The sequence below is a fragment of the Gorilla gorilla genome, chromosome 15 (genome assembly GCF_029281585.2).
Source record: "Gorilla gorilla gorilla isolate KB3781 chromosome 15, NHGRI_mGorGor1-v2.1_pri, whole genome shotgun sequence".
Classification (NCBI taxonomy): Eukaryota; Metazoa; Chordata; class Mammalia; order Primates; family Hominidae; genus Gorilla; species Gorilla gorilla.
The window spans coordinates 80,285,904-80,299,561 of NC_073239.2; the positions used below are offsets into that span (position 1 = coordinate 80,285,904).

The 13,658-nt window shown below is 39.1% G+C and overlaps 1 protein-coding gene across 3 annotated transcripts in view; it reads right to left on the bottom strand.

The window, feature by feature from the left end:
* Positions 1 to 603: 603 nt before the first annotated feature.
* PPP2R5E (protein phosphatase 2 regulatory subunit B'epsilon) overlaps positions 604 to 13,658 on the bottom strand; it is a 170,914-nt gene continuing 157,859 nt past the window's right edge. For 2 of the 3 annotated variants that reach the window (XM_055362003.2, XM_055362002.2), the window contains exons 12-14: positions 11,123 to 11,250; positions 8,735 to 8,836; positions 604 to 2,811 (exon numbers count right to left, since the gene is read on the bottom strand). In XM_055362003.2, coding sequence (XP_055217978.1) covers positions 2,712 to 2,811; positions 8,735 to 8,836; positions 11,123 to 11,250 — 330 coding nt within the window. In that variant the 3' untranslated portion in view covers positions 604 to 2,711. The remainder of the gene's footprint in view (positions 2,812 to 8,734; positions 8,837 to 11,122; positions 11,251 to 13,658) is intronic. The other variant, XM_055362004.2, reaches the window with a different exon arrangement.

Below are 13,658 nucleotides of genomic sequence, written 5' to 3' on the forward strand. Positions count from 1 at the left end.
AAGCAAACAAAATATAACACAAAGATGCATTTGTCACAATTAACTCAAGTTGCAGCAACAGCAGAATTGTGGGAAGGGACAGAGAGAGAGGGCTGCTGCAAATGCAGCAAGTACGTCCTGAAATATGTCACATAGTGCAACAGTCAGATTACCTCAGTTACTCTGCGTCACCGCACACAACATGACTAATGTCACATTGTCACTTTCCATTAAAAAAGAAAAAGACAGTGTTTCTTCTCAGAAGTTGCCCTACAAATTTTAGACATATAGCTTTAATTGATTCTATAAATACGTCTAAAATGTGGCTTTATTCTTCTCAGTTTGGAATGATCAACATACAAAATTGACATCAAGGAGGATAGCTGTAAGTGTTCATTCACCTTTACTCTTGAAGACAGGGTAAGGTGCAAAAAAGGATCCTGGCCTTTCTCATTTCAAATGACTGCATTTCATTCCAATGGGCAGAGATTCTTCATAAACCTGTGATTTTAATGTCTTCTACCTAAAAAGATGAATTAATGGCAAACAAAAGTTTATACTATATAAACTAAATATAATGCAGAGTTGAAACTAAAGGGCTAAAATGACAAGGGCTAAAAAGGAGAAGATTTGTTACAAATTTATTTTTTATCACTTTGTTCCAGCATTTTTAAAGTCAGTTGTTTTGTCTTTGGCAGCCTCTGCCAACTTTACAGTGAATCCCCATCAATGTTCTTTTTAAAAAAAAAAAAAAGACTATTAATTCCATTAAACCATGTTGCGTCTGGTGTTGCATATGACTTTTTTTTTTTTACTGCTGGTTTTTTTTTTTTTTTTGGAATTAACAATGCCAGTTTTGTTTGTTTTTTTACAAAGTTACTGAGATGACAATATCCATAATTAGCTGACTCTTACGTACACACTGTGACCTGATCATCCTGAAAAACTTTATGGGGGAGAAAGGTCAGCAGCTTTTCTTTCTTTTTCTTGAAAATAATAAAACTGCGTATTCTACTTTATATTTAAATGTAAGGAAGAAAATATACAAGCCCATATTTATATTGTATTTCTATTAAGAGCAACAATAGTTCATATGTTCATGTTTGCTACTATCACAATTCAACATATGAACACAGGATCAGCTCTATACCATGAATACTGCTGGAAGTGATGGTTTAGGATTACCAACTCACTGCTGCCATGTCCATAACAAGCAAATGCATCCTGGAAATAAACCTCCAAACACGTATCTTTCAGTACATAATAATGCAACTGCATTAGGTAAGTACATACTGTACACAAGTTTTATCAGCAGTTTACCTACCCAAGATGTAAGATTCTTCATTTAAATACAAAGCAGAGAGCCAATAAGATATATATATATATATATATATATAATACAGCCCTAGATTTTGTTTTTTTGTTTTTTTTCTTAAACAATTTGGTCACGATGCACCTTTGATATAAAAGCATTTTTAAACTTTATTATTAATACTCAGGACATTAGGAATTTCCAGATTTTTTTCAGTAGCATTTGTAGAATCACTTTTGGTAACAAATACAGTAGTTAGGAATATGCATCCAATTCAGAATGCATAATAATGTTTATCCTGAATCCTTTCCGGCTAAAAACAGGGCTGGCGCTGTGATGAGATATAGAACGAGAATCTACAAAAAACACTGTAACATGTTTGTTTTTTCCCAGAGGCTACATCCTCTTTTGCTGGAATACTTTATAAATACATATTAAAAAGTAAGGCAACAACTCCAAACAGTCCAAGCTGTTTGCTCAACTCTTTTCCCAATTAGATTTGCAATCCCGGCAATCAATTTCATGGTTGTATTGTTTAGTGTTTGTCTTTCTTATCTCAAATGGTCCAAAAGGATGTTTTTCTCGCATTTCTAAAACATCTCTGGTATGTGTGTTCAATGATATATGCAACTAATACTGGTCAGGTACTGAAGCCTGTGATGTCCCAGTGCCTGTTTTCAAAGGATTCAAGACATTGATTTGGATTCACCATAAACTGATGCATGAATCCGATATTCCCTTCCCTACTATGTTTATCACCTCTTCTCTTTTAACTCCTAATTTTAAAACTAAAGGAGTACCAGGACTACCTGGTTACTGGAAAGATGTTCACCCCAGTAAACAAAACTTTTATCAGGGACTTTTATAATTCATGACCCCATTCCACGTGGACATTCAACTCAGGAAGATGTGCAAAAGAAAAAGATATCAAATTACAGTCAAGTTATCCAGAGGAGGATGTTATACAAACTTATAAGGAAACGACAGTCTTTTTTTCTTCCTTTACTATAAATACATTTAACAGCTTAGCAGAAAGACAAGCTAAATTTAAGATTGTTCACATTTGAAAATTGTATCATACTCTCTGCTAGTGATAAATAAGGAACTCCCGATAATGGAATTTTAACATAGCAATTTCATCAACAGATCTTTGAAGACCGATTTTTTTTTTTAAAAGAGGGTTAGAACAATGATTATGTTTGCAAAGTTCTGAGAAGTCCATCTACTGTCCAAACTTTGGATTGAAGTCCTTATTTTGTTTTTTCCTTTACTTAGAGACAGGTATATACAGTGCTGTTGTAATAATGAAACAAATGTGAAATCTACTGTAAAGTTGCACAATACAGAAAACTGTTGCTCCATCTTCTACTACATAAACGTGTGACTCCACAGGTTAGTAATGTTGCTGTCATTGTTTTTGTTAAGTTGGAATTATTCCATCACGTCTAAGACCTCTCTTTAACTCCAGATCCTCCAATTTTTTCCACAATTCTTCACGCTCCTTTTCTTTCTTTTTCTCACTGAGGAAGAAATAGAATACAATGTAAACAGCTGAGGTTTAATGAGATTACGCAACAATGAATATTTTACAATTTCACCTTAACACTCCTTTATACTTAGCTTAATTCAGAAAATTAACTTTAAAATTACTAAGAAACAAAAATGGGAATGACTTATATGCACCAGTTATTGTAAAATCAAGGGCATATTAGTGATTTTCACTTGCAGCTTAGTAAGAATCTTAATTTTTCTTTATCTCCAAATAGTTTCTCAAAAAGGATGCTGGAGATGACACTGATACAGAGAATATAGTAGGTCAAGAAAATATATCTGCTCCTTTATTCCTATCTATTTTTCCCACCTCATGTACATTTAAATTCTTCAGCAGTTTAGAAGAAACTGAAAACTTGTGATTTCACTTTTAATGATCTGAAAAGAACTTGGTTGATATTATTATGTATTAAATTTTAATGCATCAAGCCTTCAAATTGGGTTCAATATCAATTTCACTGATTTTAAATTTAGTGATTTTCAGACTTTGAGATTTCGCTATTTGGTAAAACTTCCCCCAAAAATCAGATGTCTAAATTAGAATCGACAAACTTTATTTTGCCAAGGACATTTTAAAATTACATTTTTACAAAAAAAGGATTTTTAACATCAACCAAGTAGGAAGCACATGATGCAGGAATATAAGACTATATTGTAAGTTAAATAAATTCACATTTATTAAAAATAATTCACTACACTGTCTCTGGTTTTTTTCCATGTTGCAGTGAACCAATAAAAAAGCAGACCCAGGCTGGGCACAGTGGTTCACGCCTGTAATCCTAGCACTTTGGGAGGCCGAGGCGGGTGGATCACCGGTGAGACCCCGTCTCTACTAAAAATACAAAAATTAGCCGGGCATGGTGGCATATGCCTGGAGTCCCAGCTACTTGGGAGGCTGAGTCAGGAGAATCGCTTGAACCCGGGGGGCGGAGATTGCGGAGGGCAGAGATTGCAGCGAGCCGAGATCACACCACTGCACTCCAGTCTGGGGGACAGAGCAAGACTCCGTCTCCAAAAAAAAAAAAAGGCTGATCCAGATTAACATTCATAAATCCAGGAATTCAGATAATTCCTGAAAATGGGGGCTCCACCATCTCAGGCATGGGGATGTAATCCATGCACTACCTCACTTAGCAAGGATTAAAACTTCAGCCACAGTACAATTTCTACGCAGGGAAATCCACATGGGTTGAGTGAAATTTGTATGTAATTCCAATGCCTCATTTTTTTTAAAACATTATAACCAATGTTTTTTAAAAGTTATATTAATATCTAGAGCAACAGAGATTAATCTTCATCCCCTCCAACTCCCAAAAAACTCAAGAAAAACCTAAGTAATTTTATATTCTTATTCCACTAGAGACTTGAGGAAATGTTGAATTATAAATGCCATAATAGTCTGGTATTAACCAGAAATGTTTAAGACCATATGGGAACACAAACCAGTGGAACTCTCTACAATAAATGTTTATGGCTTAGTAAAGCCATATGGTAATTAATATCATGATCTAATAGGTAATATTTTCATAACTTAGGCCTTGTTTACCATAATTAGTTTCAGCTATCTCAAATACAAATCTGCACAATATAAATTTCAGTAAGCAGACTAGTTTTCATATAATTACCTATTTGTTAATTTTGACCCTGAAAAAACTGCACTTATAGGAAAATAAGGGCAAGATTAGATAATCCTCCAATCTTCTTCTGGCTTTTTTGTTTTTGCTTTTGTTTTTTTCTTAGAGTCAGGGTCTCATTCTGTCGCTCAGGCTAAAGTGCAGTGGCACAATCATAGCTCACTGTAGCCTCAATCACCTGGGCTCAAGTAATCCTCTTGCCTCAGCCTCCTGAGTGGCTGGGACTACAGGTGTGCACCACCACTCCTGGTGCATTCCAGATTCTAAACATAATCAAGCTGTTTGACAAATTATCACTTTTTGTTTCTCAGTACAGTCTGGGAATAATTATGAGGTCTAAATCAATGTTAGCAAAAAACACAATTTGGGTATATATAAATCAATTGTATAGATCCTGCTGACTTTCGATGAATATGACCTTTTTATTTGGAGAGAGAAGGGGATGGTAAGCAAGGGCTTGGAATTTTACTCAACTAAAAAACATTTCAATGTATTTCAGGTTCACATTGCCCTAATTTGCAGTTTCAACCCATTTATGCCAGAGGTTGTAAAACTTTTTTGTGAAAAATCAGACCTTGACGATGACCTTGAACAGTGGGATAGAAATAACTCCCACAAGGTTAGCATTCCAATAATGGAACACTAGGCATAAATTGGTTAATTAAGTGTTGACATCATTAAAACATTCATCATCTTGTTACTAAAGTGTTTCATGTTTTTGATCAAGAGATTTATGGCACTCAATGCAATTTATCCTGTTGGGCTTTTCTTCCAACTGAGCATTATGCTCAGTTATCACACGGCTTTCATACTGACAACTTTATCTTTAAAAATCCTAAATATTGCTGATACATTTATTGTCACCCCCAATCTTTCCCACTTTTCTCTCTCCCTGTAGGTGGAAATTTTAATGCTTAACCACACTGTCATGCAGGGGATACTGTCAAATTCTCTTCTAATTTCAATTTTACATAGCACTAAATGTTGGCATATGTATCTAACAGTGTTAAGTACTTATTCTACCCACCATTTTCAGATTTGTAATATTTCAGAATTTTATCTGAACTGAAACCATTAACTTCTTGCCATCCTGAAGTAAAATTGTCCATTCAGTTATTCTCTGACAGTACCAACTAAATTTCTTCATTCCCTTGTCCTATTCCCACACCTATGGAGAAACCAATGTTTCCATCTGTCAGTACACCCTTCTATTGCTCATTTGACAAATTATTATTCTTGCTTTTAAAAACCCATTTTCTCTCTTTTTTTTTTTTTTCGAGACAGAGTCTCGCTCTGTCGCCCAGGTTGGAGTGCAGTGGTGTAATCTCGGCTCACTGCAAGCTCTGCCTCCTGGGTTCACGCCATTCTCCTGCCTCACCCTCCTGAGTAGCTGGGACTACCGGCGCCCGCCACCACGCCCTGCTAATTTTTTGTAGTTTTAGTAGAGACGGGGTTTCACCATGTTAGCCAGGATGGTCTCGATCTCCTGACCTCGTGATCCACCCGCCTGGGCCTCCCAAAGAGCTGGGATTCCTCTTGTTGCCCAGGCTGGAGTACAATGATGCAATCTCTGCTCACGGCAACCTCCCCTTCCCGGGTTCAAGTGATTCTCCTGCTTCAGCCTTCCGAGTAGCTGGGATTACAGGCATGTGCCTCCACGCCCGGCTAATTTTGTATTTTTTAGTAGAGATGGAGTTTCTCCATGTTGGTCAGGCTGGTCGCAAATTCCCAACCTCAGGTGATCCACCTGCCTTGGCCTCCCAAAGTGCTGGGATTACAGGCGTGAGCCACTACGCCTGGCCCCCATTTTCTCATTAAGAAAGTACACTCATTATAAATAACTGTAATATGCCAGAATATCATAATCAACCTCATAGTTTTATCTATTCCTGGTCCCCTTAGTTAATTCTCATCTTTTTCAAGGGTTTAGTCTATTTAGTTTAGATAATAATCAGAAAATAGTTTTATTATTGAAGTTCACTAAATACAAACCAAATAATTTGAGTAGAAATAAGTTCTTCAATATTCTTTTTTTTTTTTTTTTTTTTGAGACAGAGTCTCACTCCAATATCCAAGCTGGAGTACAGTGGCATGATCTTAGCTCACTGCAACCTCCACCTCCTGGGTTCAAGTGACCCTCCCAACTCAGTCTCCCTAGTAGCTGGGACCACAAGCGCATGCCACCGTGCCTGGCTAATTTTTATACTTTTAGTAGAGACAGGGTTTCACCATGTTGGCCAGGATGGTCTCGAACTCCTGACCTCAGATGACCCGCCCGCCTCAGCCTCCCAAAGTGCTGGGATTACAGGCGTGAGCTACCGTGCCCAGCCAAGTTCTTCAATATTCTTGATGAGATTTTCTACAGATTTAATCCTGGTTCAACTAGGATAATAATAATGTGCTTTCAGAGAAGATGTTATGCACAAAGCACCTTTAATGATGCAACACAGTATTAAAATGTATCCTTGGCCCTTTTTTTAAGTAACATCCTTTAAAGATTTTAAGTTTGGGGCAAGGAGGGTTATCATAAATTTATAATTTGCAACAATCGCTAATATACTGAATTAAAAGTTGTTTAGGGCTGGGCGCGGTGGCTTACGCCTGTAATCCCAGCACTTTGGGAGGCCGAGGCAGGTGGATCATAAGGTCAGGAGATCGAGACCATCCTGACTAACACAGTGAAACCCTGTCTCTAGTAAAAATACAAAAAATTAGCCAGGCGTGGTGGCGGGCGCTTGTAGTCCCAGCTACTTAGGAGGCTGAGGCAGGAGAATGGCATGAACCTGGGAGGCGGAGCTTGCAGTGAGCTGAGATCGCACCACTGCACTCCAGCCTGGGCAACAGAGCAAGACTCCATCTCAAAAAACAAACAAACAAAAAAGTTGTTTAAACTGTGAGTATGGAATAACATATCCCATAATTGATAATAATCCCAATATTCTGGGTAAAAAATCCCAGCCTCTTCTGAGATTCTCAGCTAAATACTCACCGCATTCCATAATTAAGTTGGTTTTCATAAACCACATCCCTGGTAACTTAAAACAAAAAAATCATTGCAATGGTCCCTCTGCCATCAAACCTTTCCCCTCATTGCTCTTTTTATCAATAAAATGCAAGTTGACAGACTAAAAATGAGACAAAGCAAAGCACCAAGGGAACCAGAGAGGTTCAGCAAGACCCTGGGTATGAACACTCGCACACATCTCTGGGTCCTCTAAGGTCCATAGCTTTATGATATACAAAGCTGACATCTGCTTATGGGTGATCAAAGCCAAACCACAGGCTCAACTACTAAGAGCTCTCTAGATTTCTATAATCTCCCCAAGTACATCTTTTGGAAAGTAGAATGCATTGGACAAGATTTTTACTAAGCCATAAGCATTTATTGTAAGGAGTTCCACTGGTTTGTTCTCCCATATGGTCTCAAACATTTCTGGTTAATACCAGACTATTAACCTTCATGTTCTTTTCACTGATCTTTAAATTGTAATAAATTTGTTGGGTTCTAGTAAGTCCTGGGCCCAAGAGCTAGATAAATGGTGCCTCATTCCCCCTGCTATTGGAGTGAAGTACAAGATCTGCCCAATTATACTTCAAGTAAGTTCAGAGTGGGAGTGAATCCCAGAGAGCAAACTACCTGATGGTCCCTTTAAGTGAACCTAAAATACCAGTTAAATGCTGGGCTCTTAACCCTGAGGCAGAACTGAAATATTATTAAAGAAAGGAAAGAAAGCGGGCTTTATCAAAATGACAGTGTCATAAAGCTTTGTTACTCAGTGGCACAGTAATAAATAAATAAAGACACAGTTAATAAGCATGCAAAAATGAATATATAAATACAGTCATGTGCCAAATAACAACATTTCGGTCAACACAGACCACATATACCACGGTGGTCCCATAAAATTTTAACAGGGTTGAAAAAGGCCTACTGCCTAGTGATTTGTGTTACAATTGGCTACGGTATTCACCACAGGTTTGTAGCCTGGGAAGAACAGGCAATACTACATAGTTCAGGTGTGTCATAGTAGGCTACACCATCTAGGTTTGTGTAATTACTGTACACTTATGATGTTCACACAATACAATTGCCTAAGGATGCATTTCTCAGAACATATACTGGTTGTTAAGCAATGCATGACTGTAAACAAAATTGTGCTGCTTAAGATATGGGGTACAATTAGGCAACTTCAGCAAAGAGCAAGGAAAAAACTCAATAGCTTTATGCACAGCTGACAAAAAAGCTTTAAAAAGTTACCGCTGACGATCTGACTTGTATGTGGCTGTCAGCTCGTCAAACATGGTGCTGTTCATTTCCATAAATGCCTTCAACACATTGTACACCAACGCCACAATAGCCCTGGAAAGCACAGAAAAAAAGGAGTGTGTTAGTTAGTCTTATAAAATGGGATACTGAATGAAGAAAGCAAAAGCACAACTTTTGTCTGAATGATTTCTCGTACTGCACATTGTCTGTATCCTTTTTTAGTTGGAACAACTGAAAATGACCTACAGTTCATTTCCACATCAAGAGATTTCAAGGCAAGATAATTTTCTGAGGGGTGGTAGAACTAGAAAAAAAATCTAACTTTGCCCTTCTAATTTCTTTTTTTTTTTTTTTTGCAACGGAGTTTCGCTCTTGTTGCCCAGGCTGGAGTGCAATGGCACCATCTTGACTGACCGCAACCTCCGCCTCTTGGGTTCAAGCAATTCTCCTGCCTCAGGCTCCTGGGTAGCTGGGATTACAGAAGCGAGCCACCACACCTGGCTAATTTTGTATTTTTAGTAGAGACGAGGTTTCTCCATGTTGGTCAGGCTGGTCTCGAACTCCCAACCTCAGGTGATCTGCCTGCCTCGGCCTCCCAAAGTGCTGGGATTATAGGCGTGAGCCACCACACCTGGCCTGCCCTTCTAATTATTGGCACCCAGAATAGAGCTGCCTGTGGGCATTTGATAATTTCATTTAATAAAAAGGCAAGTATAATAGTAAAGCAACTTCACCCTAAAATAAGGATCTGTGATAGCATTAACCTTAGACATCTGAATTTGCATAGAATTCTATTTTCTAAATAACACATAATTCATCAAAATCAGAAGCTACTTCCATAGAAACAAATGTTATATATATATGTGTATATATATAAATTATTCTTATCCAAAGAAATGAAATCAAGCCCTCATGTAGGTTGGGTGGTTCAGTATGAATTATCTGTCTAGCTCTGATCTGCACCAGTCCTGCTGACCCAAAATATATGCTGATAACTGGCAAGCCGGGATGGTTGCTATTAGCTATGGGACACTATACAGCTAAACAGCCAAAATGGTAGCCCATACTTAACAAGAATTAGCTCTTGGGCAATGTGAGGACAAGGTTATGATGGGCTTGATAGCTTCAGACTAGAGTCTAAATAGCTTTTCCTTTTGCAAAAATATCCGTTGCTTCCGTTTTGCAACAAACATGCTCCTAATACCACTGAAAAATGCATTGGTAAAAATTAGCCATATATTAAATAAACCATGAGTCTGATGTTTCCAAAACATTTACAAGAAAGTACACTTGCTGTGTAGCTTCTGCCTTGTGCCATTAAAAGGAAAATTTAAGTTCTTTTCTGTTTAGGTTCCAGAATGACCTTCCTCCCAAGGGCAGTGATGGGAAAGCACCAAATGTAGTATACTGAGTAGTTACAGACACTTGCTAGAACCATTCTCTAGGTCCTCAAGAGACTATCTGTATAAAGGGACTTAACTGTTTATCAGCTCCTTATTTTTACAAGTTCTATTAATATAATTAGGCAAATTTGAAAAATCAGAAATGTGATATTTTATAATTACATGCAAAATTTTTAAAGATAAACATATTATGAATATACTGAATTGTATCTCCCAATTTTTAAATGCCACATTAAATTTTCCTTCTATTCCACAGAGAAAAATGTAAAGGCATTCAAATTCAGAATGCTTTAACTTTCATAGGGCTGGATGTTAAACTTCCCTTGATGATTTTAAACTTCTTCCTTTCCAAGAGATACATATAGCGACTGAGTTGGCTGTTAAATAGATCACACTAAAATGCAAACCTAGTCAGACCACTTCCCCACTTACAACCCTTCAGTACTTCCTCATCATCTACTTGGTGAAGGCTCACACGAGTCCCACAATCTTTTCTAGCCACATCCTCTAGCACCCTCCCCAAAAGACCTTGTGCCTCAGCCCTCCCAAACTCACAGGTCTCAGAAACTGACAGCTGCTTTTTACATCTTTGTGCCTTTTAACATGATGGATGGACCCACTGTCTGAAAGGGCTCTCCCCATGCCATCCACCTGCCAAATTCCTTTCAGATTCAGTCTAAGCATGGCCATGCTGTCAGTATCCACACAACTCTCCTCTCAGCTGCAGTGCCTCCCCAAAAGATCTGCTACCTTCATAGACAGATCAAGAAGCCTGTCTAGTAAACAGATACTTTAACCGGTATTTTGTTAAAGTATCTGTTTATTTTCTCCAGTCAGTGAATCCCCAGAAGTTAAGGATTTTATCTTTTCGCATACGTCTTCAGCAACAAGGACAGCATCTGGCACATAATAAGGCTGAAGGGAAAGAAAGAGAGGAAGGGAGGAAGAGAACGGAGGAAAGAAACTGAAAACCTACGGATTCCAATGTTCTTTTGAAATCCTATAAAGGCTGGAAAACATGATGGGAAGGATGACGTTAGAGTTTTCTTCTATCAAACTCATGATGTATTCATTATTCCAATAATAGAGTGCTCTTTCTGCCACCTTTGGGAAAAGAAAAATAAAATGTTAAGAGAGAGAAAAAGACAAAGATAAAACAAAATTATAAATCTTTCCAAACAAAAGTATTTCAAAAGGCTATTTGTAAATCATTCAATTAAAAGTAAAATTAAATATTAATCACATTTATATATATATATATATTTTTTTTTTTTTTTTGAGATGGGAGTCTCGCTAGTGGCGCGATCTCGGCTCTCTGCAACCTCTGCCTCTCAGGTTCAAGCGATTCTCCTGCCTCAGCCTCCCGAGTAACTGGGATTACAGGCACGCACCACTATGCCTAGCTAATGTTTGTATTTTTAGTAGAGATGGGATTTCACCATGTTGGCCAGAATGGTCTCGATCTCCTGACCTCGTGATCCGCCCACCTCAGCCTCCCAAAAGTGTTGGGATTACAGGCGTGAACCACCGCGCCTGGCCCACATTTTAAATGTTTGTGGATTTTTAATCTCTTGGAAAATTCCAAAGTGGGCCAGGCACGGTGGCTCACACCTGTAATCCCAGCACTTTGGGAGGCCAAGGCAGGCAGATCACTTGAGCCCAAGAGTCTGAGACCAGCCTGGGCAACATGGGGAGACCTCGCCTCTACAAAAACACAAAAATTAGCCAGGATTGGTGGCATGTGCCTATAGTCCCACCTACTTGGGAGGCTGAGGTGGGAGGACTGCTTGAGCCTGGGAGGCGGAGGTTGCAGTGAGTGGAGATCATGCCACTGAACTCCAGCTTGGGTGACAGAGCAAGACCGTGTCTTCTCCTCCCACCAAAAAAAAGTCCAGAGTGGTTCAAGTGGTTCATCGACTCAGGGAAGGAAAAGAAGTTTTCCTGTTAATTTATATTCTTCTCTAATTCTGCCCATGTCATCTGATTCCACACTTTCCTGACATCACTTTAGCACATCTCACTGGTCCCCTTTCTTATGCTTTTCATCACACACACTTAGATCGAACCCAGGGCCCAGCATATGGTTAGCATTCAGTCACAGCTACTGAGGAACACCCACAGCTGCCCATCCCTGTAGAGCGGCCAATATTTACTAAGTACCTCCTATGGGCAGGCACTGTGCCTACACAGCAAGTAGAATGTATCACCCTTACCACCATCCCAGAAGGAGATACCATTGTGCTCATTTTACAGATGAGGACACAGAGACTCAGGGAGACTGAGTAATGTAGGCAAGGTTACACTGACAATAAATGGTAAAGACTGGGGCCTCACTTCTAGGGCTTCTTCCAGAGTTTGGTTCTGGTCCCTTCCTGTGCAAGCCAGGAGATGTCTGCTCAGTTTCTGGTCTCAGGGACACTGGCTGCACCTACCCTCTCTGCTCTCTTAGATCCCTTTTCTCTGCCCACCATGCTATCAGCTGGCTCTAATTTGGTCTGCTGGGCCTGATTGGCTCATCTTGGATTTCATGAATTCAAAAGAACATCTCAAAAACAAAACCTAAAATCTCTAAAAAGGGTAGTTACAGGGGAAAAGGGCAAAAGGGGTGGCTTCCTTCATTTATACAGATTAAGAAGCTCTGTTTTAGAAGAGAACAAAATGGTATAAGATGTATCTACCGAAAGACACTGAGAAATCAGAATTTTTCCATTTACATTATTCAGCTTGGTTCAAAAAACAAAACAAAACCCTGAGACTCATTAGGCACCAGACCCTGAGAGTACAAAGAAAACAATCATTACTGCATGTTCACTATATGCCAGGCACTGTGCTAAGTGTCCCACATATATAATATCTCATTTCCTCACAACCAAGTGTTGGTACCATTACTTTTCTATTTTGTGGATGAAGAATCTGAGACTCAGAGAAGCCATTGGCTCAAGGTCACATGGCTAGTAAGTGGCAGATTCCAAAGTCTCTATTCTTAACCTCTTTACTCTGTTATCCCTAAAGAGTTCGCACACTGGTGGGAGAAGGGGCATCTACAAGCCTATCCAATGTAAACTGTGACAGATGCTATATCAGATACATGAATAAAGTGTCAGGGGAAGGAGGGGAAAAGAGCAGAATCAACAATCCAGATGACTTGGGAAACAGAAGGGTGGCAGAAATGTAACATAGGTGGGGCTGGGTGTGGTGGCTCATGCCTGTAATCTCAGCACTTTGGGAGGCCAAGGTGGGTGGATCATTTGAGGTCAGGAGTTCGAGACCAGTCTGGCCAACATGGTAAAACCCCCATCTCTACTAAAAACATAAAAATTAGCTGGGCATGGTGGGGCGTGCCTGTGGTCCCAGCTACTCGGGAGGCTGAGGCACAAGAATCGCTTGAACCCGGGAGGCAGATGCTGCAGTGAACTGTGACTGTACCACTGCACTGCAGCCTGGGCAATACAGCAAGACTCCATCTCAAAAAAAAAAAAAAAGAAGAAAGAAATGTAACATAGGCAAGTGGC